Genomic DNA, 27,687 nt, shown 5'->3' on the forward strand with positions numbered 1-27,687 from the left:
TACATAGCCAAAAAAATCAGTCTCACTGAAGAGAAGGAAGCCATTTGTTTGTGAAGACATAATGTCTCCTTGCTTCAGTTTGTTCTTAAAAACAGCATTGTATTTTGCCATTTCTACCCCTCATGCTAGTGCTGCATTCCCCAAGTCACTGTAAGGCCCTTTCCGCACATGCAGAATAATGCACTTTCAATCCACTTTCAATGCACTCTGCAGCTGGATTTGACTGTGTGGAATAGCAAAATCCACTTGCAAACAATTGTGAAAGTGGATTGAAAGTGCATTATTCTGCATGGGCGGCAGGGGCCAGAGTGCCACAAAAGGAGATAATAGCTTTCCAACGTTCCTTCTCTGAGATCTCAGACTGCTTTCATTCAGGAGGACTAAACTTCTTCAGCGTAACTGATGTTACCTGTTTCCTCCTGACTAGATTCACAGTCATACTGTGTAAATTGTTAAAATCGATAAGCATCTGATTTGCTAATGTCAGCAGCCAGGAGCCAAAGAACCTGTCAGTTCATTCTGTGAGCCCCAGAAGCAGTTAAAAGAGACAATCCTAAAACTGCCTCCTTGCCATGCAGCAAACCACTCTTGAAGCTGAATTGCCGATTGTAGTGGGGTCTATACTCTGTCTCAGATAAAGATGTTAGTACGGTCAGTTGAGGAGCAGCGGTTGAGAAATTTGTGTGCTTCTGCATTAGAATATAATCCCAAATGAATATGAGAATTATTCATGCTTATGCTCTGGCCTTCTCAAAACCAGTATTTTGTGCTTTATTGAATGGGGTACTTTGATGCAAGAGCATTTATAGGCCATTGAGCGATTATCATCAAGCTTTCAAACAGATGAAGGGAGCAGGGCTAGGTAGGCAATAGGACCCAGGCAGAACATTCTACAACAAAGGAGATCTGGCGCATTGAGTTCTGTAGTGGAGGAATGTACAGTCTACTAACATCTTTTTGTGCGACAGAGTATAAGGCTGTAGTGGCGAACCTTTGGCACTCCAGATGTTATGGACTACAATTCCCATCAGCACCTGCTAGCATGGTCAATTGGCCATGCTGGAAGGGGCTGATGGGAATTGTAGTCCATAACATCTGGAGTGCCAAAGGTTTGCCACCACTGGTAAGGCTTTGCTGTTTGTAGCGGAAGTGGTTTAATAATTCACTGTGTGGGTGTGTCCAAGCCTGGATGCTGGCCATTACTGTGACTGGGATGATGTTTTATATCAGGCTGCCATATACTGAATCAGACTGTTCATCTGTCGAGGATGACACTTCTGCTCTGATTGGCAGTGCCTCACCAAGGCCTTGGGCTAAGATCTCTTACATCATGTACTACCTAGTCCTTTTTTAAAAACTAGAGAGGTCAGAGATTGAACCTGGGGTCTTCTTGATGCTGTCTGGTTCTACATTCATGCCAATCTGTGGAGGCACAAGGGCTGATTTTGGAAATTCCATTCTCATTTCCAAGAGAAGGCATTTACAGATCTTTGAGAGTTGAGCAAGCAGCTGGTTGACATGTGGCTAACACAGCATGCTCCACAAGTCAAAACATTAGGTCAGATTGAACCAGCCTTGGGGGTGGTGAGAAATTAAGGGATCCCATGGACCATCCAAAATGGCTAAGCTGTGAATGGTGGGGCTTGCATGAACTAAAGCTATGTGGGACATCGGTGGGACAGGAGAAGTAGAGAGGCCCGAGCACAAAAGCTGGCTATATCTGACCCATTTAATTTCACTGTAAGGTCTCACTTGGCACCTTTTGAGTTTTAAATGTGCAAACATGGGGCCCTTCCAAACAGGGTGTTGGAATTTTTTTCCTAATCCTGAGATCCAGTTTTTCTAAATGTTTGTTACAGCTAGGAAATAGAATGTTAGGCTTTCACAACTATCTAGACTCTCCCCCACCATTACTTTAATATTACTTATTTTGGGCATAATCTTTCAGGTCTAATTATTGGAATTCTGGAAATGGGGAAACTGGCAAAGTCCATTTCATGCATCTTTGCCAGGGTGACGCTTGAGGCCTGCATCCTCCGTCAGCGGCCACGCCATTCCCCTTTTTTGAGTTCCATTGCATTTCTTCCATAAATGCAGTCCGTTCCTTAAGCATTGTCTTGTTCATATTACAGTTCATATCTTATTGACTTGCTGTGAGGTGTTATGCCTATATTGCAAAGGCTGAATAAATTCTTAGCACTATAAGAGATTGCTGCCGTAATCATGTGTAGCATGGTTTTACGTGATGTTAAGATATCCTTCTTCTTATAGAAGAGTCCCATGATCTTTTGTATGACATGTTTTAATAAATGTTACCTGTCATTTTCTCTGGATATTTTCTTGTTTTGTTCTCTGAAAACGTTGATTCATTTGATGTCAGGCATGCCCTTGTTCAAAAAAGAAAGAAAGAAAAAGGAACCACAACCCCCTCCCCCCCACCCAAATTTACCTGATTCACAAAATGTTTACTAAAAAAAGTACAGGAATTCCTAAGTTGCTGTAGCTGCCATTTCCTTTTCTTTTACTAGCCCAAAGGCTAGCCCAGGGGTAGGGAACCTGCGGCTCTCCAGATGTTCAGGAACTACAATTCCCATCAGCCCCTACCAGCATGGCCAATTTACTTACATGGCCAATTGGCCATGCTGACAGAGGCTGATGGGAATTGTAGTTCCTGAACATCTGGAGAGCCGCAGGTTCCCTACCCCTGGGCACAGGGTAGAGAGCCTGCGGCTCTCCAGATGTTCAGGAACTACAATTCCCATCAGCCCCTACCAGCATGGCCAATTTACTTACATGGCCAATTGGCCATGCTGACAGAGGCTGATGGGAATTGTAGTTCCTGAGCTGTGAGCGCAATTCCCTAATTAAATGGAAAGAATGTCTGAACCTTCTAGCGGGGAAATACAGACTTTCTATTTTTAGACCCCACTTGGTTCATTTGGATAGAGTTGTCTAGAGAGGTCCTGCTTTGTGTGCAACCGGTACTGGAAGTATGGCTGACTGCAACACCTGACGATGCCTTTTTGGTGGTGGCACAGTGATTATGAATATTTTCTTTTGATGCTTTAAGGAGGGCTGCAAAAACATGCTTGTCTCACTAAGGTTTAAGGCTGGTTTAGTGGTGCTGCTTCTCCCCAGCTGTTATGTTACTCTTTTTTATTTTCTTCTATGCAGTGTATGTGTATAGTAATTTATGTTATTTATATTGCTGTGTATAACTTGGTGGCCAAACAGTGGGAGAGAAAATTTTAAACAAACTGCCTCCTTGGTCTTAACTCCTAAATTCAGGAATGCCCTGTGGGGCTGGTTTAAAAAAGCACTTAGAATCCTGCAGGGGATAAGGTCAATTACTATGAAATGTTCATTTCCATTAATGCAACTTAAAGCTTACTAATTGGTGCATGCTTTATGCTTTTTTTTTTAATGCATCACCCTTTTTCCATTGGTCTATTAATAAACATGGTGCTTTATATAGCTTAAGAAAGTGGGTCCCAGTTCTAAGGAACTTACAATCTGAAATGTCAGACATGGGAGACAATGCAGGGAGGTGCAGATAAATGGGGACAGATGTGTTCGTTCTAATTAAACTTTTAAAAATATATTGTCAAAGGCTTTCACGGCCGGATTCAACTGGTTGTGGAGGGTTTTCCGGGCTGTGAAGCCGTGGTCTGGTGGATCTTGTTCCTAACGTTTCGCCTGCATCTGTGGCTGGCATCTTCAGAGGTGTATCACAGAACAAGATCCACCAGACCAGGGCGAACCTGCGTTTTCCAGATACCAGGGTCCACATTCCCATCAGTTCTCACCACGGCCACCGGCCATGCTGACAGAGGCTGATGGGAATTGTAGTTCCTGAACATCTGGAGAGCCACAGGTTCCCTACCCCTGCACCAGACCAAGGCCACACAGCCCGGAAAACCCACCACAACCAATTTCTAAAATATAGTTTTGAAATAGAAAGGATTGTTCTGGGGCAGGGGTCTGCAATTGCAGCTCTCCAGATGTTCATGGTCTACATGGTGGCAGGGGCTGATGGGAATTGTAGTCCATGAACATCTGGAGAGCTGCAGGTTGCAGACCCCTGTGCTGGGGGAACACAAGGAGATTTTAAGGAGGAGTTTAAAGGAAGTGTGTGTGAGAGGTTCCAAGCAAAGTAAGTGACATGGCAGAAAGAGTGGAATTGGAATAGAGACTGTTTTGAATAGCTGAAAGTAGTGGAAACAAGATACAGGCAAACTAGGAGTCAGCTCATGCAAAATATAGCAGGGAGAAGCAAAAACTAGAGACCTGTGTTCTATATACACATGAATATCTGAAATAATTACTGTGAATAACATGGAAACCAGCTCTACGTTGTTTGTTTCCCTCCAGTTGCACAGATTTGTACACGGAAAAGCATTAGGCCCAGTAAGATTCAGCATTTTGTTATAAAGGGAGTAAAAGACAAGTAATTTAATCCTGTAATCACAACAGATGGAATTCAGTTGCCTCCTTTTGACTGATGTATCCAAGCTCAACAATTTCTTTTGAAAACAAACACAAAACCTGATCCAGCTTCCAACATATTTGCCCTCATCACAGCTGTCACAACTCACGCTTGTTGCTCCAGACCTAAGAGCTTGTTTGCTTTCCAAACAAAGAGTTAAATGTGCTTCACTTTAAACCAGGTCATTTAGCTAAATCCCCAGAAAAATATTCACACCGAAGACCCTCCTCCCTTCCCAAACTGCTCCACCTATATTAGCTGTGCTGATTACAGCTTTTCTCAATGTGTTCTTCAGTTAGTTTCAATGCCCAATTGACTAACAATGAAAATGTAAATTAAACAATGACTTATTCAGAAATGGAAGGTGCTCTGTGTCAACCATCCAGCCCAACACAAATCAAGCTCCAAAATCAGTTGAAATGTTGCTGTTAAGATTGTGCAAATTAAAATCACTGTTGGTGCTTTTGTTTGCATCTTTAACCTATCTATGACACATCATGTTTTGTTTTATAACCTTGGTCTGTTAACATGCCAAATTTCAGAGGCAAGGAGAGGTAAAACAGAATTTGCCCATTAGCTGAAACAGTCTGTGGCTGAATTTACTAAACCTGTTAGGGTATAGGGTATACTTTTCTTTAAAAAATGTAATGCCACTATTAATATAAGTGTTTGTTATACTAGGAAGTTGCCCAGAGGTATTTTACACAGTACGGAAAGGGTAAAAAAGAATTGTACAGTATAGGATGTTGAATTAACAGTGCAATAGGATAGGAATACAAAACTGAAAGACCATGAAAGCAACAATGTGATCATGCAGTGTACAAAGAACAATGCAATAGGACTAGAAATAAAACAAAAACTGAATGACAGCGTGAACTCAAAGTGTCTAGACTTGGCGGAGTGTTAGCAATGCAGAATGTGGGATTACAGGCAGTGCAATATCCATTCCGCACTCCCACATAAAGGCAGCCTTCTGGACTGTTCTGTCCCATTACAGATCTGATTACATTATAAGAAAGCTGTTTTGCACATTTTGCAGAATGATAGTTCTGGGGCAGCCTTCCTGACCTTCTCAGGTATTGCTGATTTAATTCAGTTGAATTTGGGACACTAACATACAAGATAAATGGGACACTAACGTACAAGAATTTGGGACACTAACGTACAAGATAAATTTGGGACACTAACATACAAGATAAATCGTTTGGTTGGTATGTGCCACATTATTACTGGCAGTAAACATTTAGCATAGAAGTTTCTCAGTAATCTGACTATCTACACGAGATGATAGTAGCCCCCTCATATTTTTATAGCTGGCCTTTCTAATTTGGTTAGCAAAGGGCATGTGATGTGGCTTTCTTATTGTTGCCACATGACTAAATCTAAACAGTGTGAAAGTTAACTTTACGCCCCATAATAATGTTTGTTACTGATGTGCTTTAGACTGTTTTTGGCACTTTACCAGATGCAGCAGTTGTGAAAATTGTATGCAACTCCCAGTTTTTAAAACCAAATAATTTCTAAAACTTGAGAAGTCATATTTTACCCTTCACGCCAGCCGTAATAGGAAAGTCGTGTATTTTATTACTTATTCCCAAAGGTATCTTTGAGACCCACAATGTAAACACTTACAGAGGTATTAATTAAGTACACATCAAGCCAGAACGAGTGGTGATCTTTATTAACCCCATGTCCCCTGAGCAACTATTGAGTCATGATGAGTTCATGATAAGAATTTGATGCTGTGCTTAATCCCTCCATAAACTTTTGACCTAGTCAGTAGAAACCATTTGTAGGGAGGGAGAAGAAACAGAGTTTAACATGGCAACACCAATCAGAGTGACATAGATTAGGATGGTGTAGGAAGTGCTTTGTGAAATGCTTTGGTTTGTTGTGTGATGAAATTGGCTTAGCTTCTCCTTAAGAACATAAGAACAAGCCTGCTGTATCAGACCAGAGTCCATCTAGTCCAGCACTCAGCTACTCGCAGTGGCCCACCAGATGCCTTTGGGAGCTCACAGGCAGGATGTGAAAGCAGTGGCCTTCTGCTGCTTTTGCTCTTGAGCACCTGGTCTGCTAATCCATTTGCAATCTCAGATCAATAAGGATCAAGATTGGTAGCCATACATTAACTTCTCCTCCATAAATCTGTCCAAGCGGCCATCACCACCTCCTGTGGCAGCATATTCCAGACACCAATCACGCGTTGCGTGAAGAAATGTTTCCTTTTATTAGTCCTAATTCTTTCCCCCAGCAATTTCAATGTATGCCCCCTGTTCTATTATTGTGAGAAAGAGAAAAAAATTTCTCTGTCGACCTTTTCTACCCCGTGCATAATTTTATAGACTTCAATCATATCCTCCCTCAGACGTCTCCTCTCCAAACTAAAGAGTCCCAAACTCTGCAGCCTCTTCTCCTAGGGAAGGTTCAATCATCCTTGTTGCCCTTCATGCTATCATGATTATAGGCATTTCTTGGAAATTCATCCCAATTCATATCAGAATGTTTGCAGTTTTATCCCTCCACTGTTTGCAGGTGCAGTCCCTGAGATGTAAAGGGCCTTATTTATACATGCTAGATCCCACTCTGCCCCCCCAATTCTCAGGGACAATAGAGTGATCATGCTTGGTACATATCATGAGGAGAGAAGGTTGCTGACATCCAGGCGATGACTGGAGATCTCCCGGAATTATAGCTGATCTTCACACTTCTAGAATCAGTTCTCCGAGAGAAAACAGCAGCTTTGGAGGGCAGCCTGTGTGACATCACATCACCACCGAACTCTCTCCCCTCTCCAAGCTCTGCCCTCCTTATTCTCCATGACATGTTTGCCCCCACACCTCCGGGCATTTCCCAAACTGGACTTGCCACTCCTGTGGGGAGGTGCTATTGGCAAACTATGTTTATAGAAGAACTCAATTCTGAAAGAGGCAGCAGGACAGAAGAACCACATGGAATCCAATTTTCTAGTCCCTGGTAAATCAGTTTTTATTTTACCTTTACTTTTTGAGGATCCTTCAAGATTCAGGCCCCTTCCAAAAGTCTCCTGAAGGTGACTTTCAAAAAGTGATAATGTTTGTCTTCAATTCACATGCATGTACACTCACTGCTTTAATAGAAAGGTGTTGTGTAGTCTGTAACCTGCAGCTTTACATAGCGAAGCTGCTAAAGTACATCTGGAACAGCTGATGATTAAAAAGAAAGAGTAGTTGTGGTAGTTATAGAAAATCCCCAAAGCAATGTCATACCTTTTATTAGATCATCCAACCACCAAAAGTGTGTACGTTTGAAATCTGTAACTCTCTTTCTCAGGCTGGATGGTGCTTCCATGCAAGTGTGACCCAGCCATGGGATACATTGTGTGCCATTCGGTCTAAAACTATAATCTTGAACTTTTCCAGAATAATTCAATTGACAGCTGCATTGACTGTACAGAGCCTGGGAGCGCTCCTGGATGCCTCCCCATTGATGGAGGCCCAGGTGGCACATACACTTGCGTGGCTTTTTTACTATCTACATCAGGGGAAGCAGTTAGCACCCTATTTTCCCAGTCTGATCTAGCAACAGTGATTTGTGCAGTGGTCACCTCTACATTAGACTATTGCAATTAGCTCTGCACAGGGATACCCTTGGGTCTTCTTCAGAAGCGCCAACGCATCCAGAATGCAAGAGCAAGGGCCTTTGCTGGATCCTTATGGCAGATGCACATACAACCTATACTCTGCCATTTGCACTGGCTTCGGATGGAGCACCAAATTTGATTCAAAGCTGTTGTATTAACATAAAGCCCTAAGAGAGAGAGCAGTGGCGTAGAGGTTAAGAGCAGGTGCATTCTAATCTGGACGAACCGGGTTTTATTCCCTGCTCTGCCGCCTGAGCTGTGGAGGCTTATCTGGGGAATTCAGATTAGCCTGCTCACTCCCACACATGCCAGCTGGGTGACCTTGGGCTAGTCACAGCTTTCCAGAGCTCTCTCAGCCCACCTACCTCACAGGGTGTTTGTTGTGAGGGAGGAAGGGCAAGGAGATAGTAAACCCCTTTGACTCCCCTACAGGAGAGAAAAGGGGGATATAAATCCAAACTCCTCCTCTTCCTCTTCTTCCTCTTCTTCTTCTTCTTCTTCTTCTTCTTCAGTAGTCTGGGTCCAGCATACCTGAGGGACCATCTCTCCCGGTACGTCCCCCAAAGATCACTGTGCCCAACAAATTTGAATCTATCGATAATCCCCAGCTCTAGAGAAGCCCAGCCAGGGGAAATGTTCTGTGAGACAAAAAAAAACCAGACCCCTGCCAGACTTTATACAGATCTCTTTCCTGCATAACTATATGGCTGCCAATCTGGTGATTTCCCAAGTGAGCAGCTGATTGAATTCATGCGGTTTGTGTGCTGACCCCCTCCCACCTTTTATCCCGCTCTCATTCTAATTATACTGTACTGTCTTTTCTAAGTCATGATTGTTTCATGAATTGCATCATTATTTATGTTACTTTTAAAATCATTAACAACTACAGTGCTTTGCTTTTTAAAGAGATTTGATATCTTCCTTCGTGTTAGGTCTCAAGCCTTGAATCAAAAAACGGACTCTGGATTGTGGATCACCAGCGCTTATTGGAAAGGTAATGAAACACGCAGCTTGCAAGAAGCCAGTTCTGGCCAACCTGGCTTTTGCAACCCTCTTTATCCAGAGCGACCCCCCCTTCCTGTTTTCCCAAAGAATGTGAGAGTTACATCAGAGCCTAAGCACCCAAAGTCGGTGACAGGTACAGATAAAGCCACCTAGTCTCCTACCCACACAGAGCAATTGAACAATTCAGTTTCCCATGGGAGTAGAGAGTGTCAGAAATAAGCCTAGTTATCTACCAAGGGTGGGAAACCATAAAAGCAAGATCAAGGAAAGAATGTTCTATTACAGCGGTGGTAACATAATTAAAAGCAGTTGTAACCCTAACCCTATGCCGGTGTTTAGGTCTCAGAGCAGGTGACAGGACCTGAACAAAAATCATTTTCTATAAACAGTCCATGTATGCCATAAAGCTGTCAGCTGTCGGCATGTAGCTAATACTCAGCAGAATAGAAAAGAGAACTCCATCGTATTAGGTCATAGAAGTAACAAAACAAAGGTCTTTCTCTAAACCAGCTTCTTTGGCAACATTAGTTTGCAAGATAGGAGCCTGTCAGAAGTGTGTGTGTTTGCTTTGTTCATTATACCAGCTGTGTGAGAATAATGAAGACTCTGACAAGTTGAAAGTATCCATAAATATCCATTTTATTCTTGGCTCGCATCCTGAAAAATGCTTTAAGAAGCTCTGATACTTGTCATTCTGTAAGAAACGTGGGTCCAAGGACCCTCAAAATAATCTGGACAAAGTTGGTGAAGCACATAACAAAGCTTTATTGGTTTACTTGTCTTGGTAAGATCGGCAGTGCCTACCCTGTAGTAGGCACACCCTTCCTTTGTTCTACAGCAGTTTATATTACTTTTTTCAGGGGATCACCTGTAACCTCCCTCACTGCTCTCCATTGGCTAGGAGATGAGGGGCCATGATAGCAGAATTTTGAGCTGGCTACTTAGGAGTAGAACTAGTGGTCTTGTAAGCAGCAGCACTTGCAATACCCCACCTTCAATGGCAAACTCCACACAGCTTTGTCATTCAGTAAGAAGTGCTTTTTATCATTCAGTTGCTCTGGCGTGTACAAGCTTAACTATGATACAACTGAAGAATATTCAGTAGACAATCAAAGTAAGCTTCGCACTTAACACCTAAAGTTTCCCAAAGGAACACTTTCACAACCAGTATCATACAAGTGCTTTTATACAAGACCCAACCAATCAAGTGTTAAAAGCTCACTTGGAACAGGTAAGGAACCGGGGTTTGTCAGCTCAGTCTCATGCTGACTCATGCTGGATAGGATATGACACATTCTTTAACTATCATGACACAATCTCCTTCTCATATCCTGTAGGAAGCAGTCGTATTACATACAAATACAAAATATTTACAGCAGTAAAGTTACATAAGAACATTGACAATACCTAACAAAGGCAACATAATGCCTAAACTTCAGTTCTGGTACTGCTTTAGTAAACAAGTCAGCTTTGATTGTTTTCACTTTCAATATAAGACAAAGAAATTGTTTTATTTTGTGCACCATTTGTTTTTACATTTTAAAATTCTAACACCAATGTATTTGCTCTTGTTCTCATGCTTTCAGTTTCAGCTAAACTTCTATACAAGTTTGTGGAATCATCTCTTTGAATGACTACAGGTTCTACACATTGCACCTTTTAAGTCAGATAGCAATTGGGTTTTCATCCATTGCAAACTCTGTGCATGTCTCTCAGATAACGCACAATACTCTGCCTCAGATGTTGGACAAGGCAGTTGTTGGTCTGTTTCCTTCGACTTACCCCATGCTACAACAAGAACACTGTCAGCATATTTAATAAGATAACCTGTGTAGGACTTATTTTCAGAATCATCTGCAAAAAGAACTATCTGCTGCAGCTGTTAACACTTAGTTTCTATTTGGAGCTACTACCAAGCAAAAATACCGCTGTGTAACCTTTTAAATAACGAACGCATTAATGCTTCACTCCTTTGCCAGTTAAGCACGTAGTGTGGGTTTAGACACAAGTTCGCTTTAAACAGTTAACCAGCAAACATTATATCTGGTCTTGTCCAGTTTGCCCAAATGGGCCAAACTTCCAATGACAGAAACGATATAATCCAGGGATTATCAAAAAGAAACATCAGGAATCTTTTCTTTCCTTTTAGTAAACTCAGTAGACATAGGTGTTTTCATACTTTGGCTTTCTAAGCCAGCACTCACTTTCATGAGCTCTTTCAATTTTGTCTTTCCTGGACTTAGCATGCAAGGTTCCTTCTGCTGTTTTGTAGTTATGCTAATACCTAGATAATAGGTTTTCAGGCAGCTCAAATCTTCTTCACCTGAAAATGTCTTCCTTAAAACTGTCATAGACATCAAAGTGATTTGGAGCATCAAGTTAAGGCAGTAACAACATGTCATCTTAATGTAAACAATTATGATGACTTGCTCTTTGGCCTTCACCTTTTAGTATATTACTGTCACACAAGGATCCCAACACTTCGCTGGAAACCTAGTTTAGCACAAACCATCATGCAAACACTGGATTCCAATTTCCTAGCTGCCTGGCTTAGGGCCGTATGTACGCATTTACATATACACTTGTACACCTTGCCTTTTTCAACTGTGGTATATCCAGGTGTTGGTTTCATATACAATATCCTCTCGCCAGAGTGAGCGCTTGTAAATATGCACACTGAAGTCAAAGCGGACGATTTTTCCATTCCCTTTGCATTGCTATAGCTAGCACCAGTCTCATAGGAACTTCCAGCCCAGCAGGCTTAACATGTTTGCTTCATAATTTTCTAGATAGGTTTGCCCTCAGAGTATCTCCGGGCAACCTAAAACGCAGCTTTGTACAAGGCCATCCCCATTGGGCAATGATTTCTTCTTGTACACCCAACGGGATCCAACCACTTTCTTCTGGTCTTGTAAGTAAGTCTACAATTTCAAAAAAACATTTTGTTTTACTCAAGGCGATTCAAATTTCTATATGGTCATTTCCTCTGTAATTAATATTTGGTTCTTCTTAACTGTCAACCCTTCTGTAGTGCTTTTCTATGATATATATCCATGCTCAGGTCTCTCAAGGATATATAACTTCATGATATATATCCTTTCCTCTGATGCCCTCTTGATTTAACTCCAAGCACAGCCTTTTGGTTCCCTTTATCTTACTGTGAAGACACCATCATATTTTACCCTTCATCAAAAGGCCTTCTATCTTTGGCACAGGATCTTAGTTCTATAAGCGTGGTATCACTTCTTTGGCACAAGAACTCAGGTATTTTGACCCACTCCCTGTTTTGAAGACACTATCCTAAGTCTTGCTAGGGGCCCTCTTATCAGCAGGTGTCTGTTTGGCACAAGAACTCATGTTCCCTATTATTTATGACTATTGAAACCAAGCTTCAGAAGCATCTTAGAAAAAAAAGACTTTAGCTAGAGGCCTTAAGAAGCTTCTTGAATGGAGTTTCTGCTTAACAGCACCTACTGGATTAGGATCTAGAGAAGCAAGCTGTTTTAGCTATTTTACACTTTTAAACTGAGAGAATAACATTTATAGCAGGGATTCATTACACATACAAAAACATTAGGATATACATATTGAACACATGAGTGATTAAATATATTATTTATGTTTCATTATTTAGTTAAGCAATATAGAAGCCATTTTTTAAACGTGAAAATGGCCATGAACTTTCCCCTACTAAACTCTTAAACTCCTTTTCCTGCCAGCTCATTAGATACCGGCAAGCACACGCTCAACTTGGACTTCTAACATCTTTAAAGTGAACTTTATATGAACTCTACATACACTTTTATAAAGCTAAATTATACTTAGTGTTCAACAACCTTTGTATTTTCTGTGAAGGCTATATTCTTTGTGACTTCTAAATAATGCCTATATTTGTGCACTAAAATATGTTTATCTGTGAAAATACTATAGGCTTACATTTTAGGAAAACACTTAATAATACCTTCTTTGTGTAAAAGCAACATTTTGCCATCTCTCACAATTCTGTGTGATTTTTCTCTTGGTGCTGATCAGACCCTTTTAATCTGAATAAAATTTAATTATTTCATTCTAATTGGTTTTGATTTTTGCTTTAATGATCTAAACTTGGTATCCTGGCTTAAGGCAAATGAGAGACCCTGCCTTCCATTGAGGTAAAAAAGGGAACTTTTCTCTCTGTGCTAACAGGTTTTCCTGTCTATGGAGGCTGATCGGAACCTAGGTCCTGTCTCTTGTAAGACTGATTGGGATCCGAAAACAGGTTTTAAATAAAAGGAAAGATTTCATTGTCTTCCATTGAGACTGGGTGAAATCTAAATTGGGACATATTAAAAGGAAAGATTCCTGTCTTCCATTGAGACTGTTTGGAATCTAGGGTCTGTGCTAACACTGTTACATTGACAGCAATGCATCTGAATCACTAGATCATAAGTGTCAAACTTGTGGCCCTCCAGATTGATGGACTACAGTTCCCATCATCCCCTGCCAGCGTGATACCGGCAGGGGATGATGGGGACTGCAGTCCATCACATCTGGAGGGGCGAGAGTTTGACACCTGTGACCTAGATACAATCACCGTCCATATATTATGTAGCCATTACATGGAGCTAGGAATGCATCTCAATCAACTGTTGCCATCCCTAACACTTCGTTCCCTCAGACCTTTTCCCCTGAGGGGAAATTCAAAGGTGAGCAAACGAGGCGGCCAACGGTCATTGGCCTTAGAAGGAGGGAGGCGGAGCTCCCGCGCTCCGCCCACTCGGCGAGGCCGGCGTCAGGGAGGCAAAAGCGAAGGAGCCGAAGGAGTAGGCGTGGCCGGCCGTTGGCCAAGTGGGCGTGGCTAAGGCGCACCTCCCTCTTCCTTCCAGCACTGCCCACTGCCGATGGCCCCGGCAGCGGAAGTGGCTCGTGGGAAGTGAAAGGGTCGCTTCCGGGCGCTGCTGGCGGAGGTGCTTCGGCGGAGGCGCCGGGGGGAAGGTGGCGCTGGGGCCGAGCTCCCTCCGGCGGACCCGCCATGTGAGGAGACTCCGAGGCCCTTCAGGTGAGGGAAGGAAGGAAGGAGAAGGGGAGTGTCTATGTCACGCTTTCAGCTGCCCCCTTCCAATCTGGAGAGCCCCGTAAAGGACGAGAGGGAGGCGGGTGGAAGCGGGAGTGGCTTGCACTTTGAGCAGGGTTTTTGCAGCCAGCGTGGCTCTCTGCCTAGTTTGGCCGTCCCAGTGGACGCGGGTAGCTGGACAGGGGGCCACTCCCCTGGTCTCAGTCAGTGCAGCCCCCAGGAGCACCTTAATCGCCCCAGAAACGGCGAGTCCCAAAAGTGCCCCTGGGTTTTCTTAATGTGGGTGACGGCTCGTCTCAGGTAGGGCGTGTTTTGTGCCTGGTCGCCTCTTTAAGTAAGCGGGTCGCATAAACTCCTAATTTTGACAAGGCAGATGTTTGCTGCTAGGGTGGGAATGCTGAGCGGAGAGTGAAAGGAACGGGGAGCGGGGCGAGAGAGAAGTGAAGGAATAAAGCTTTGCTGCAGTGTATAATGTTATACAGTTGGCAGATGCACCCCATAATAGTTCAGAAAGGCAAATGGTTTTTTGTGTTGGGAGCGGGAAAAATTAGTACGTGTTGCATATACAGTACTACCTGAGAAGGGCTGTATCTTATCACACGCGTTGTTGTGCAGAAGGTAGCAGGTTTTAGAGTTTCTAATTAAGAAGTGGGCCATGTAGAGCGACTGCAGAGTACACATTGTTGAGTTAGAAGCACCGATGATCCTATTTTGTGTAGGGCAGCTCATTTTATTCATTTTTTTGCTTTTCAGTTGCTAAAGTTTAACGTTAAAAATGTAAGGTGTTCATCATTTGCGTGACATCTTCTCTCTCTGTGTATGTGTGTGTGGTGCTTTGCAGAGCATGGGGGTGGGCTTCCTTTCTAAATTTGCAATTTACACTTCAATGTTGAGAGAGATGATAGAGGAGGGGAGCTTTGAAGCCACAGTGATGAACAGTACCAGGGAAAAAAGGGACAGATATGAAGAAATGTAATTAGATCTAGAGCTAAGCTGTATTTCTATAGATGCCCAGGCACTGGGCCACCTAAGCTAAAGGTTTTTTATCAAAGAATAAAGTTTTAATGAAAGATTTGTAGAAGGGGTGTGTGTTCCAGGGTTTGGCCATCTACTGTTTACTCCACCTTGATTCCTGAAGTAGGATAGCTGTGGTGCGGGAGTGTAACATGGTTTCTTCATAGGTGCTCCATGTTTTCTGCTGTATTTTCTTTGCTCAAGTACTGGTGCTTACATTTAATGAAAACCTGGCTACGGAGGCAGCTTAGTTTATAGCAGAAGCTTTATATTTAGTCAAAGGAAAGATGTGCTGCTGAGTGCTGATCCTTGAAAAAAATTACTATTAGGATAGCAGCTCCTTTTAGAGCATACACTGCTTTCTCCTACGCCAGTGGCAAATGTGGAAGGGGTTGAATGAATGTGCTTCATAAGGTGAAGGACTTTTCTCTTTTGAGACAAATGCATGCTCTGCCTTCCCCACCGCCCCACAAGCTGCTATATTGCCATTTCTTGAAGAGCCTTCCTTTCAAGTGAAGCATATTGTGATTATCACCATAACTTATGGCCAGATCTCATACACTGTGTGTATAAGGCCCCAGGTTTAGTTCCTGACTGGTCCGAACTGCTTGTGAGGATTTGAACCTGATTGTGTCCAGTCCAGGTACACCACTGTAACCACTATACCAACCTGACTGTTAGTTAAAGGACCTCTTATAGCAGTGCTGTGGAAGATCTTAGCTGTAGATTTATGAGAACTTCTAACAAATTGCAAAATATCAGGTTAAATGGGGCAGTTTTATTTATAGGAAGCAAGTCTTCAGATGGGTAAGTGAAAGATTCTTTTTTTTTTTGTCTCCTAAAGAAGGGAGATATTTTATGGTCCGTAGCTGCAGAGAAAAGGAGCATTTATTGTAGTTTGATGTTTTAAATAGTTATAAAGCACTTTTTTTTCTCCCCAGGCCACTAGTGCATGCTTAACGGACCTTGTGTAGTGAGTGAAGTGTGCTCAAGAAGTGAGTGTTGTCGGACTCTTTTCAATCAACATGGTATAAGCAAATAACAAAAAAAAAGATAAGAACACTTGGTATCTCTTTGGACTCCCTCGGCCAGGGGTCTGCAACCTGCTCTCTCCAGATGTTCATGGGCTATAAATCCCATCAGCCAATTGGCCATTCTGGCAGGGGCTGATGGGATTTGTAGTCCATGAACATCTGGAGAGCCGCAGGTTGCAGATCCCTGCCCTAGGCAATTCAAATGAACACTACGTATTTGCAATAATAAAGCAAAGACTCGTTGACACAGAGAAACAGTTAATCTATGCCCAGGCAATGAGACCTTGTTCCCCATTGGTATTCGACCTCTCTTCAGAACAAGGGCGCCTTCCAGCATATTTTTCAAACCTTACCTCCCCACATACCCGGCAAGTTTTTATGCAAACCAGATTTAATATTCTTCCATTGGCCACCTACAAGGGAAGACTTGCAAATATTCCGTACAATAAACAGCTTTGTCCGTGTCTGTAGGGGCACAGAGACCGTTGAACATGTCATACTACACTGCAGCTTTTATACGTTCCAAAGAGGCAAGTTCATAAAACCTCATCTGAATGAAGCCCTGCAGACTTCTGACAAAAGGGAAAGTTAAATGCTTACTCTGTGATAAGAACGTTCAGGTCACTACAGACATTCCCACATTGCTAGTAAAAGTGTTGAAGATCCGAAACCTTAAAGTCATTCCTGATTAATTGTATGGATAATCAGTGTAAATTATTTTAACATTTTCTTTTCCCCTACCTACATTGACCCTTGCAGGTAGTTTTGTTTATTTCTATTTTTACTTAATTTGTTTATATGCCAATGAACGGTGCAGCTTCTGTTGTTGTTGTTGTTGAGTGTTCTTATTGCTTTTGGCTTCCCAGTCTGTTGGGTGAGGTATACCATCACAGCTATTTGGTTTTACTCTTGTGTTAGTAAAACCTTTTCCCCAATAAATGGAGGATGTGGATTGGGGTGAGGGTTTGAGTTTGCCAGCAACAAGGGTAAATGAAAATCCCTGGGCAAAGCCTGCCAAATGATTTAACAAATGAGTCTGCAAGGCAGCTCTCGCCACAGTGCAATTAATTGTGCTCTCATTGCTAGTGACCTCACAGATATCCACTGAGACCTCTCTTGTGCTAAATCTGTACCTGTATCTTTTTCTGCCCTCCTGAAAACTTTGCCCTATAATTTGATTTTGTGTACTTAGTGTTAGTTTTGACCTGTGAAGTGGAAAGGAAGTTGAGTGAAAAATGAGCCAACCTGATTTATAAATAACAAATCTATCAGACAGTCTGTTGCGTTATTTTTGTAAGGTGCCCGTAAGGTTTTCTGCATATTTATAGCAACCCAAAATATTCAGTGTACCTGTGTTTTGAGTACAGTGTTTACAACCTTCTCTTTATATCTTCATGGCACTGACAGGAGGCTGTCCCGTCCCTGAAGGGAAAATCACACACCCAGACCTCATAGAAGCTCTGCTCCATCATCCAATCACTTTAAAGCAGGGGTCTTCAAACTATGGCCCCACAGATGTTCATGGACTACAAATCCCATCAGCCCCTGCCAGCATGGCCAAGTGGCAGGGCTGATGGGAATTGTAGTTCATGAACATCGGGGGGGGCATAGTTTGAAGACCCCTGCTTTAAAGAAATGGGATGAGATGTTTTCAGGAACACAGCAGAAGGGAGAGTTGAGTTCTGCCTCGGAGAGAAAGAGAGAGAGCAGTGACAGCTTAGGTTTGGCTCAGGAAAAAGAGCAGACAGAGTGAAGGGTAGCTCTGCCTTGTAGCATGGCAGAGCAGTTCAGGTCAATCTCTAGGAGAGAAGAAAGTGCTCAATTGTTAGGCCTGTTCCTAGTGATGAGCAACCCTTGTCCAATTTAGTCTGACTCTGCGGGAAGGTCAAGCTGTTGTGGATGGAATCCTGTGTGTGAGAGGCGATCCAACCTAGTGACCAGTCAATAGAAGTCTGCTTGTTCTTGAAAGCACTGTAGAAAAGTCTAATTGCTCTCTGAAGTCATAACCAGTTTAATTTTTTTTTGTTCCTCAGCCAAGTTACCACTTAGCCTACCTGGAGACCTGGGCTACTGGTTTGTTCCTTTAAAACCAACCTGTACATAAATAAATCTTAGTTGTTTACTTATTAATCCAGCCTCACTGATCTTAATCTCTTCATGCACCATAAAACTTACCTCACAGCAGCAAACCCAAAGAAGAAGAATGTGGATTTATACCCATCCCCTTTCTCTCTTGTAAGGAGACTCAAGGTGGCTTACAAGCTCCTTTCCCTTCCTCTCTCCTCAGCAGACACCTTGTGAGGTAGGTAGGATTGAGAGGGTTCCAGAGAACTGTGACCAGCCCAAGGTCACCCAGCTGGAATATAGGAGTGCTGAAGCAAATCTGATTCACTAGATAAGACTCTGCTGCTCATGTGGAGGAGTGGGGCATCAAAATCGGTTCTCCAGAGCACACTTCACCTGCTCTTAACCACTGTGTCACACTGGCTCTCTATAGAGAAAGCCTATCCGCTCACTATTTGTAGAACACCCTGGAAATTGAGAGGGAGGTTCATTGTTCAAAACGAACCTTGATCCAAAAAGTCTAAGGAGGCTGTGTGTTTCCCCTCAGTGGGGAAAGAAGGCTTGTCACACAGTTTCTTTGGATCTTAATCTGTTGTGATATATTCTATAATCCAAAGAATATGTATGTCTGTGCTGTTTATTAGCAGCAGAGGGACTTGCACACTCAGTTTTGTTTGATGGTTTCCTGATGTGGTTATCGCTGCCTCAGAGACAAGCTCCCCTTTGAACTGAATTCCCAGAACCACAGGGAGGACCGGCTTGGTATTTTACTTTTCTACTCTTGTAGCAGCTTGTTACATATTAGAAGGAAGGAACTGTATTTACTGTATTGTCGAAAACTTTCACAGCCAGAATCAACTGGCAGTTGTGGGTTTTCTGGGCAGTGTGGCCATGGTTCGGTAGTTTTTGCTCCTAATGTTTTGCACACATCTATGTCTGGCATCTTCAGAGGCATGTCATGGTAAGGCATGTTTCTCTCCACCCTTTGCCATGGAGAAAAACACAACTTCACATTGAAGATGCCAGGCACAGATGCAGGCTAAACCTTAGGAGTGAAAACTGCCAGACCAAGGCCAGAAAGCTCAGTAAATCTACAGCATCCAAAAGAACGACGTACCCATGCTTCCCTCTAGTAGTTAAACCAATTCTTACCTCCTCCACATGACTGAACTTGCACATTTGACTGGGGAGTTCTCTCTTTCATTCTGCTTGATGTCTAGTTGTTAAGGAGACTCTCCAGTCTATAGACGCAATTAGAACATTGTGTTTACTGATGTTAAAACATCTTTTTAGAACTTCTGTGTCGGAAAAGTTAAATCAAAACCAGGAGGCCTCCATCCACACTTGTTTGATATACTGTGTAGATTTATTTCCTGTTTTTCCGATGAGATCAGTACACACTGCTTCAGTATCTTCTCTGGAGTTGTGGGGCTCATTGTGGAGGCATCAGCATGTCTTCTGCTATAACAAATGTTGTTCTAGTGAATGAAGTAGACAGGTGCATCCAGAGCCCAAGGCAACTGCCCTGCCACCTCCAGAGGGCGTTCAGCCAGCACAGGGAGGTGGAAAAAACAACAAACCTCCCCGACCAGCCAAAAGCTTTCCATGGGGATGAACTGACTTACTCCACCCTTCTGTGTGGCATAAGTCTGGGGTGCTGGTCACAGTGCCCATGGCTGAAAGTCCGGGTGGGAACCTACTATTGGCCTGCTCGGCCCCCCTCCCGCACTTCCTAGGTTGCCCGGCCCCCCTCCCACACTTTCTAGGTTGCCTGGCCCCACTCCTGCACTTCCTAGGTTACCCAATCCACTGGCACATTTGCCAAATGTGGGGACAGGGTGGGCAAACAGGCCAGTACAAGCTCATGCCAGCTCCAAAGAGCCATTCGCCCCACCTCCTTTTTAGATAAGGCTCAAAATAATATGGGATTCACAGTTTTGATAGTTTGTAACCCAAAAAAAGCAAAATGAAAGACTTGAGATGGAACCCAAGCACCTTTAAAAAAATTGCCACCAGCTTATGTGTTTGCTTGTCAGTAACAATCCAGCATAATAATAAGCTGCCTGTCTGGTAATTTCCCAAGTGAGCAGTTGATTGCATTCATACCTTGTTTGTGTGTGTTACCCTTCCCTCCTGTTTTCATTAGAGGGCCATGAGCTATGCATCTTGGACTTCTCTGTGTTTAGTTGTTTATGTGGAGACCTTTGGTTACCTGGGCCATTTTATCTGGGTGTGTGTGTGGAGGAAAGGGTGCTTGCTGTCCTTCTGCCGTGTTGCTCCATTTGAGTTTTGCAGTGTGCAGTGAGAGATAAAACTCTCTGTTGTTTTTGGAGTTAAATATAAATCTTAGCACTTTTTGCAGGAGGACCCTTACCTCAGTGGTAGTGCTTTGCTTGTCAGTGGTTCAATCCCTGGCATCTCCAATTAAAAGAAGATTTGTTTACTGGGCTAGGAAAGCTTGCATGAAATGTCGGAGGCTGGTGCCGGCTGGAATAAACAGCAGTAGGCTGGATAGATCAGTGGTATGGCTTAGTATAAAGCAGATACATGTATTTATATGTTCAGCTGCTCTGGAAATGAGTAGACAGCAAAAAACCAAAATAGATCACTTTTTTTGTTTGCACAGGTAAGCCAGTTCTGGCTGCCTGTAACCAGTAGGCCTCTGTCACCATAGATGGGAGAACTGTTTAATTCTGAGACTGAGTTCATACAGCCAACCTTTGCTGTTGCTGCTGTTTTGCCTTCCAGATTCCTCCCCAAGTGAGAGTGGCCCAAAAGGGCAGTTTAATGCTTTCAAGTGGTAATGGAAAGGATGTGATAAATATCATGATAGAACTTCTACTAAGGAATCTTGAGGACTTTATTGTGTGCGAATAACTATAGTCAAACAGTTAGCTCAGGCATGGATGACACGGAAGGGATTCCGTGATGAACTGGAAACCACACACAAAGAGTAGATGCTGGAGCCCATTCAGATAAGCAACCTGCATGGTGGTCTTGTGCGTATTGCGCCACGTAGGACAGGGTGGGCTTTCTTAGACTATTGAGTACCCAAAGATGCTGCAGTCTTTGAATCAGGTTCAGCCGGTTCCAAGGCTGCACCTGGCATGTTTCTCAAACAGCTCAAAACAAACACACATGCAGCTAACAACGCTTGCTAATAACACTTGCATAGCAAAAATAGCATAGTATTGTCAAGTTATGCAGTTGTTAGCTGGTGTCTGCATTTCATGGAATTCTTTTGGAAGGATGTTAAAGGGTGTTGGGGAGAAAAGAAAAAGATGTTGCTGGTACAGGACCTAGAGGTCAGTCTGCAACACATGAGAGTGTTAGGAGGGTGGAAAAGAGCTTCTCGAATTGCCATCCAAGGAGCATTTCATGTTGCAAATAGGCATCTGACATACTGTGCAATAATGTCTCTCCCCTCCAAGTTTTTTCCAACTTACTGCCAAGAGAATTTAATTACCAAAGCGTGTAATGGGTACCTTACATTCTATTCAGTGTGGCGTAGTGGTTAAGAGCAGGTGTAATCTGGAGAACCGAGTTTGATTCCCCACTCCTCCACCTGAGTGGCTGAGGCTTATCTGGTGAACCAGATGTGTTTCCACACTCCTACATTCCTGCTGGGTGACCTTGGGCTAGTCACAGTTCACTCTCTCATCCGCACAAGGTGTCTGTTGTGGGGAGAGGAAGGGAAAGGAGCTTGTAAGCCAACCTGAGTCTTCTTACAAGAGATAAAGATGGGATATAAATCCAAACTCTTCTTCTAAACCACTCTATATAGTGTAAATTGTCAATTTAACGATCAGCTAGTATTAAAAAAACCCCTAAAGAATATCAGATTTTGTAGAACTGGTTTAGAAATAGGCAATCTATCTCCTTATTTTAAATGGAGAACCGTTAAGAGTGATTTGCCTGTTATATTCCTTTTTGAAGCAAAATTATAAGGACCTAATTATTCTTCTAATTATCTGTGCTGCAAGTTTTGGAACCCATAACTGTCTTGATCCTCAAGAGAGAAGTTTCCTCTTAATTTGCTGGCTAAAAATTGACTTGTACAGAGTTTGTTACCACAATCTAGGTTCTGTAATGCTGTCAAGCGCTTCTAGGAAGCAATTCCCTAATCCTACATGATTTAAAATAGGCTAGGAAATTATCTTTTTAGTCACGATAACCTTCAGTAATAAGCTGACCATTATGATTTTGTTCCTAATATCCTTTCTGGAAATGCGAGTGGCTGCTTTAGATAGTACGAAGCAGGGACTCTGCAAATAAGCTACCTGCTTCCATTTGAATTTAGCCATGCTGATGTGAAAATGAATGGAACACATTGTGCAGTGCGGCTGAGCCCTGCCCGATCAGATCTTGGAAGCTAAGCAGGGTTGACTTTGGTTAGTATTTGGATGGGAATTCAGTATTTGGTTAGTAAGTATTTGGATGGATTTGGATGGGAATCCATGAAGAAAACTCAGAGTTGTGACACAGATGTAGGTGATGGCAAGCCGCCTCTGAATGTCTTGTGCCTTAAAAACCTTCTGGGGTTGTCATAAGGCAGTACTGCCCCCTACAGTAGACAGAATGCGGGGAGAGAATAGTGAGTGGACTGATGGAAGATCAGGTGTGGATTAGCAGAGCTAGAATGAGGAGGGGCAGTAAATGGGATTTTCCTTCCCCGATAAATCCTTGCCGCTCCTCTTCTTATTTTAACAGTTGATAGTGAAGTATTGCTGTGGCAGTAACTATATGGTGACTGTTGACTATTTGTCTATCAACAGTAACTTTGGGGATAAAGGTAGTAGCTCTGGCATTTCTTTTTCATTGAAGGAGGCTAGCTAGGAAAACAGTTGAGAAATCTGGGCTTAGAACCACAAAAGGAAGGAACTGCAGTGTGTTGCAAACCAATCTGTCATGTTACCTTGCATGATGTGCTAATTTGCATCACAAGTACTTATGTTCCACTATGCTGCTTAAAACATTTTTGAGCGTGTGCTCTCTTTCTCCGTGCATGGCCAATTTGTAATATTGTTTTCAGGGTCCTCTTTGATGGTTTAACTGGCAAGCCATTAGGACAAAGAGTTTTGGCATCCCTGATCAATGCAAGCATTAGTAGTCGAGAGTTCTCCTAGACCACCAAGCTGAGAATTGTACTTCCACAGGTTTTCACCAACTGAAAACGATAGCAACCTGGAATCCTTCCAGCTATTTATAAGATCTGTTCATTTAACACTAAACCAGCCACATCCCACATAATTTTAAACTGTTCTTCCTTTTTTAAAATTCATATAAAAGCAAGAGACTCACTGTTGTTAAAAGAGTTGCTTTGTATTTTTGATCTCATCAACATGCAGATCAAATGCAGCGTCAGTTTAAAATGGAAGTAGAAGAAGAAGAGTTTGGATTTATATCCCCCCCACTTTTCTCTCCTGTAGGAGACTCAAAGGGGCTTACAATATCCTTGCCCTTCCCCCTCACAACAAACACCCTGTGAGGTAGGTGGGGCTGAGAGAGCTTAGAAGAACTGTGACTAGCCCAAGGTCACCCAGCTGGCATGTGTGGGAGTGCACAGGCTAATCTGAATTCCCCCGATAAGCCTCCACAGCTCAGGCGGCAGAGCGGCGAATCAAACCCAGTTCCTCCAGATTAGAATGCACCTGCTCTTAACCACTACGCCACTGCTGCCTCCATGGCATTGAACTACTTGCCATTTTGAAACCAGCTTAATGTGTTCGAGGTTATTGTCTAAGAACTCTGTTTTTGCCATTTACAGGGTACAGTTGACACCAGAAGACATGGACAGCGGCAGCTTCATCCAGTTTGATGTTCCTGAGTACAGCAGCACCGTACTGAGCCAGCTGAATGAGCTTCGCCTGCAGGGGAAGCTATGTGATATCATTGTGCATATCCAGGGTCAACCATTCAGAGCCCACAAAGCTGTCCTCGCTGCCAGTTCTCCCTACTTCCGTGACCATTCAGCGTTAAGTACCATGAGCGGCCTGTCAATATCAGTTATCAAGAACCCCAGCGTCTTTGAACAGTTGCTTTCTTTTTGTTACACTGGAAGGATGTCCTTGCAGCTCAAGGATGTTGTTAGTTTTTTAACCGCAGCTAGTTTTCTGCAGATGCAGTGCGTCATTGATAAGTGCACACAGATACTCGAAAGCATCCATTCGAAGATCAGCGTCGGCGAAGTCGACTCTGTCACTGTCGGGGCTGAAGACACTGCAGAAAACCACAACGGGGTCAAGGACAGCAGCTTCTTTGCCAATCCAGTCGAGATCTCTCCTCCCTATTGCTCTCAGGTGCGGCAGTCAACGTCGGGCAGCGATTTAAGAATGGAAACAACCCCGACCAAGGTTCTGCGTAACCGTCTGCAGGAAGAAGGCCAGTCAGATCGTGGAAGTAGCGGAAGCGTTTCGGAATATGAAGTTCAGATTGAAGGGGATAACGATCCAGGGGACTTGGTAGTAAGAGAGAGCCAGGCTGCCGAGGTGAAAGTTAAAATGGAAAAATCTGACCGGCCGAGTTGCTCGGATAGCTCTTCGCTCGGCGATGATGGGTACCACACTGAAATGGTAGATGGAGAGCAGGTAGTGGCCGTCAACGTTGGCTCTTACGGCTCTGTATTGCAGAATGCTTATTCGTACTCCCATAGTTCATCCCAGTCTGCTGGTGTACTTGAGGGCTTCAGCAGAAACTCCAGCTCATCCAGGTCCATGCTAGGCTCTTTCCGAGGTCGTGGGCGTCAGAAACGGGTATCTGCTAGTCACTTGCATAGTGACGTTCCAGGCCTGATGCAGGGAGCCGATGGTGAACCTACAGGAAGTCACCTTGGTTATGAAAGTAGTCCACGGGAAAGGAATTCAAGAGGTCACTTTTATGCATACAGTGAGAGGTTGATCTGTATATACTGTGGGAAGTCTTTCAATCAGAAAGGGAGCCTTGACCGACACATGAGGCTACACATGGGAATAACCCCCTTTGTGTGCAAGTATTGTGGGAAAAAGTACACACGCAAGGACCAACTTGAATACCATATCCGTGGTCACACAGACGACAAGCCTTTCCGCTGCGAGGTCTGCGGGAAATGTTTTCCTTTTCAAGGGACTCTAAACCAGCACCTGCGAAAGAACCATCCTGGCGTAGCTGAAGTAAGAAGCAGGATAGAATCTCCAGAAAGAACAGACGCTTACATGGAACAGAGAGACGATGATGCGTCAGCCTCCGAAACTTTGGATTACAGCATGGACATCCACACATCTGATTAAGAGGCGGTGTGTCCCTCAGTGCAACCCAAACAAAGCACATTGATAAATGCATTTCCTTTCTATTGCTTTGGTAGCTTTCATAAAAAAGATATAACAGCATTTTAACTTTTTTTTAATTTTACAAGTTTTGTCAGTGTTGTTCCTGGGTAGGATGCTACTGTTCTGTTTTCCCGTAGCTTTGGAGGAAAAAAAGGTTCGATTTACTCTTTGGAAAAAGGGCTGAATGTTATAGAAGCAATGCGCTTGGAACAGGGGTGGGATTCCAAGAGTGAAAGACGCGGGGGGGAAGATATTGTTGGCTGGTAGACCCAGGGAGTGTGTTCTCTCGTGCTGTGCTTTGCGCAGCCCAGTCCTATGCATGTTTACTTAAAAGTAAATCCCACTGAATCCAATGTGACTTACTCCCAGGTTGTGTGCTAGGATTGCAGCCTTAACCAAACACGTTACGTAGGAGCATGGAAATGCCTACCAGAGTCTCATCCATGTGTCATATTGAGTTGTGGGGTTTTGTTTTTGTTTTTTTGTTTTTTTCTTTTTGTAATAACTATTTTGATAGCTTTTTGAATTTTATATAATAATATATATTATTATAAAATGTATAAAATGTTCACTTTTTCTCTTCTGATTGGGGGGTGAATGTAGGAGTATCTTAAAACAAGGGGTGGGCAATTCTCTCTCAACAAGACTTTCCTCTCTTTAGGATTTTTCTCAGTTTTGCTGGGTTTTCTGTCATGAAGCTTTGGACATTTTCCACATCCAAATATTGTGTCCAAAAGTGAGCAAAGCGTATTATTTAAATACCTCTGCTCCAATAGCATTTACAAACCGAATGCCATAAGCATATTATCCTACAGTGGGGATTGTTTGAATTTTTTTTGTCTGGAGTATAAACTGGACAGTGTGTGGTGCTGATCCTTTTTTAAGTATAGGCATGTATTGTTATATTAGCCAACCCCAAAGTAGCATTGTGGTTTTAAATGTTTTTACTGTCCTCAGAATCTTATCTACCTTCATCTTGTACTGTAGACGCATACCAGGTAAACCAATCTTATCACACATTCAGAGTAATTAAGGTTGGCTTAATAACATGTCATTAGGGATGTTGTAGTTGAAGCTACAACATTTCGGAACAGCGTTGTAGCAGATCTCTTCCAGAGAGCTATCTTCAGGTGCACCGTAACTTCCTATTTACCTTTTTTTTTTTAGTGAAGCTGAAACACTTGTTTTTACTTTTTTTATATAATGCTAACATGGGAATAATTAGCAATATGTCTTATTGTATTAGAGAGGCTTTTTGGCTTCCCCGCATTTTCAATGACTACTCAGTATTTTTCCATAAAGAGCCAATAGCAAACATTTTCATAGTTTTTGAAAGAACTCCCCAAATGTTTGATATTTTTTTTTTATAACGTGGTGCTAACTTTTTTGCTTAGGTCAGTATAGCATTTAAAAATGTGAAACCGAATAGTAGTAAAATCATAAACCTTTCGATTTAAGCCTTTTTGTTTTCCTGAAACAGACCTCAAAAGTGTGAGCTGGCAAACATTACTGTATCAAAATGGTATCACGTAAACAGATTATGACTTGGATCCTAACTATGCTTTATAGGGGCAGGGAAGACCTATCTGCTGGCTGGTTGCGGGGAGGTGGGTGGGTGTGTTTTCTTTCTGTCCTTGCAGCTGGTCTCCCCTGTTGTCCCCATGTTCTTCTGGGGATGTGCTTGTCCCTAGGAAACACGATTTTCGAATGCATAGCAAGCCACAGTGGGGGTGAGGAGGTTAGAAAGTTAACTTCTTTGAGTGCAACTATTCTCATATTAAACAGCTTCCAAGCCTGCATATCTTGCTACCCATCAGTATACAAGCATAAGATGACATTTAGATATATTTAGGCTTAGCAGAATGAGATTTTTTGTGGGGGGTAACTGTTGTCTGGTATAGATAACTTTGTTCATGGAGAGGCATTGCTACCCTCCGCACTTGACACACTCTGGCCCCTTCCACACATGCAGAATAATGCACTTTCAGTCCACTTTCACAACTGCTTGCAAGTGGATTTTTCTATCCTGCACAGCAAAATCCAGCTGCAAAGTGCATTGAAAGTGGATTGAAAGTGCATTATTCTGCATGTGCGGAAGGGGCCTC

General features: G+C 42.9%; 1 protein-coding gene across 1 annotated transcript; it reads left to right on the forward strand.

Annotated features, from left to right (window-relative positions):
* Positions 1–14,043: 14,043 nt before the first annotated feature.
* ZBTB34 (zinc finger and BTB domain containing 34) lies at positions 14,044–27,608 on the forward strand. The gene is made up of 2 exons (XM_048513443.1): positions 14,044–14,151; positions 24,046–27,608. The coding sequence occupies exon 2, from the start codon at positions 24,068–24,070 to the stop codon at positions 25,541–25,543; it is 1,476 nt and encodes a 491-aa protein (XP_048369400.1). The 5' UTR covers positions 14,044–14,151; positions 24,046–24,067; the 3' UTR covers positions 25,544–27,608.
* The last annotated feature ends 79 nt before the right edge of the window (positions 27,609–27,687 follow it).

The sequence above is a fragment of the Sphaerodactylus townsendi genome, linkage group LG12 (genome assembly GCF_021028975.2).
Source record: "Sphaerodactylus townsendi isolate TG3544 linkage group LG12, MPM_Stown_v2.3, whole genome shotgun sequence".
NCBI classification, from domain to species: domain Eukaryota; kingdom Metazoa; phylum Chordata; class Lepidosauria; order Squamata; family Sphaerodactylidae; genus Sphaerodactylus; species Sphaerodactylus townsendi.

Bases quoted from the DNA above. Each gene is read 5' to 3' on its own strand.
- ZBTB34 (XM_048513443.1), top strand. From the start codon at position 24,068: ATGGACAGCGGCAGCTTCATCCAGTTTGATGTTCCTGAGTACAGCAGC.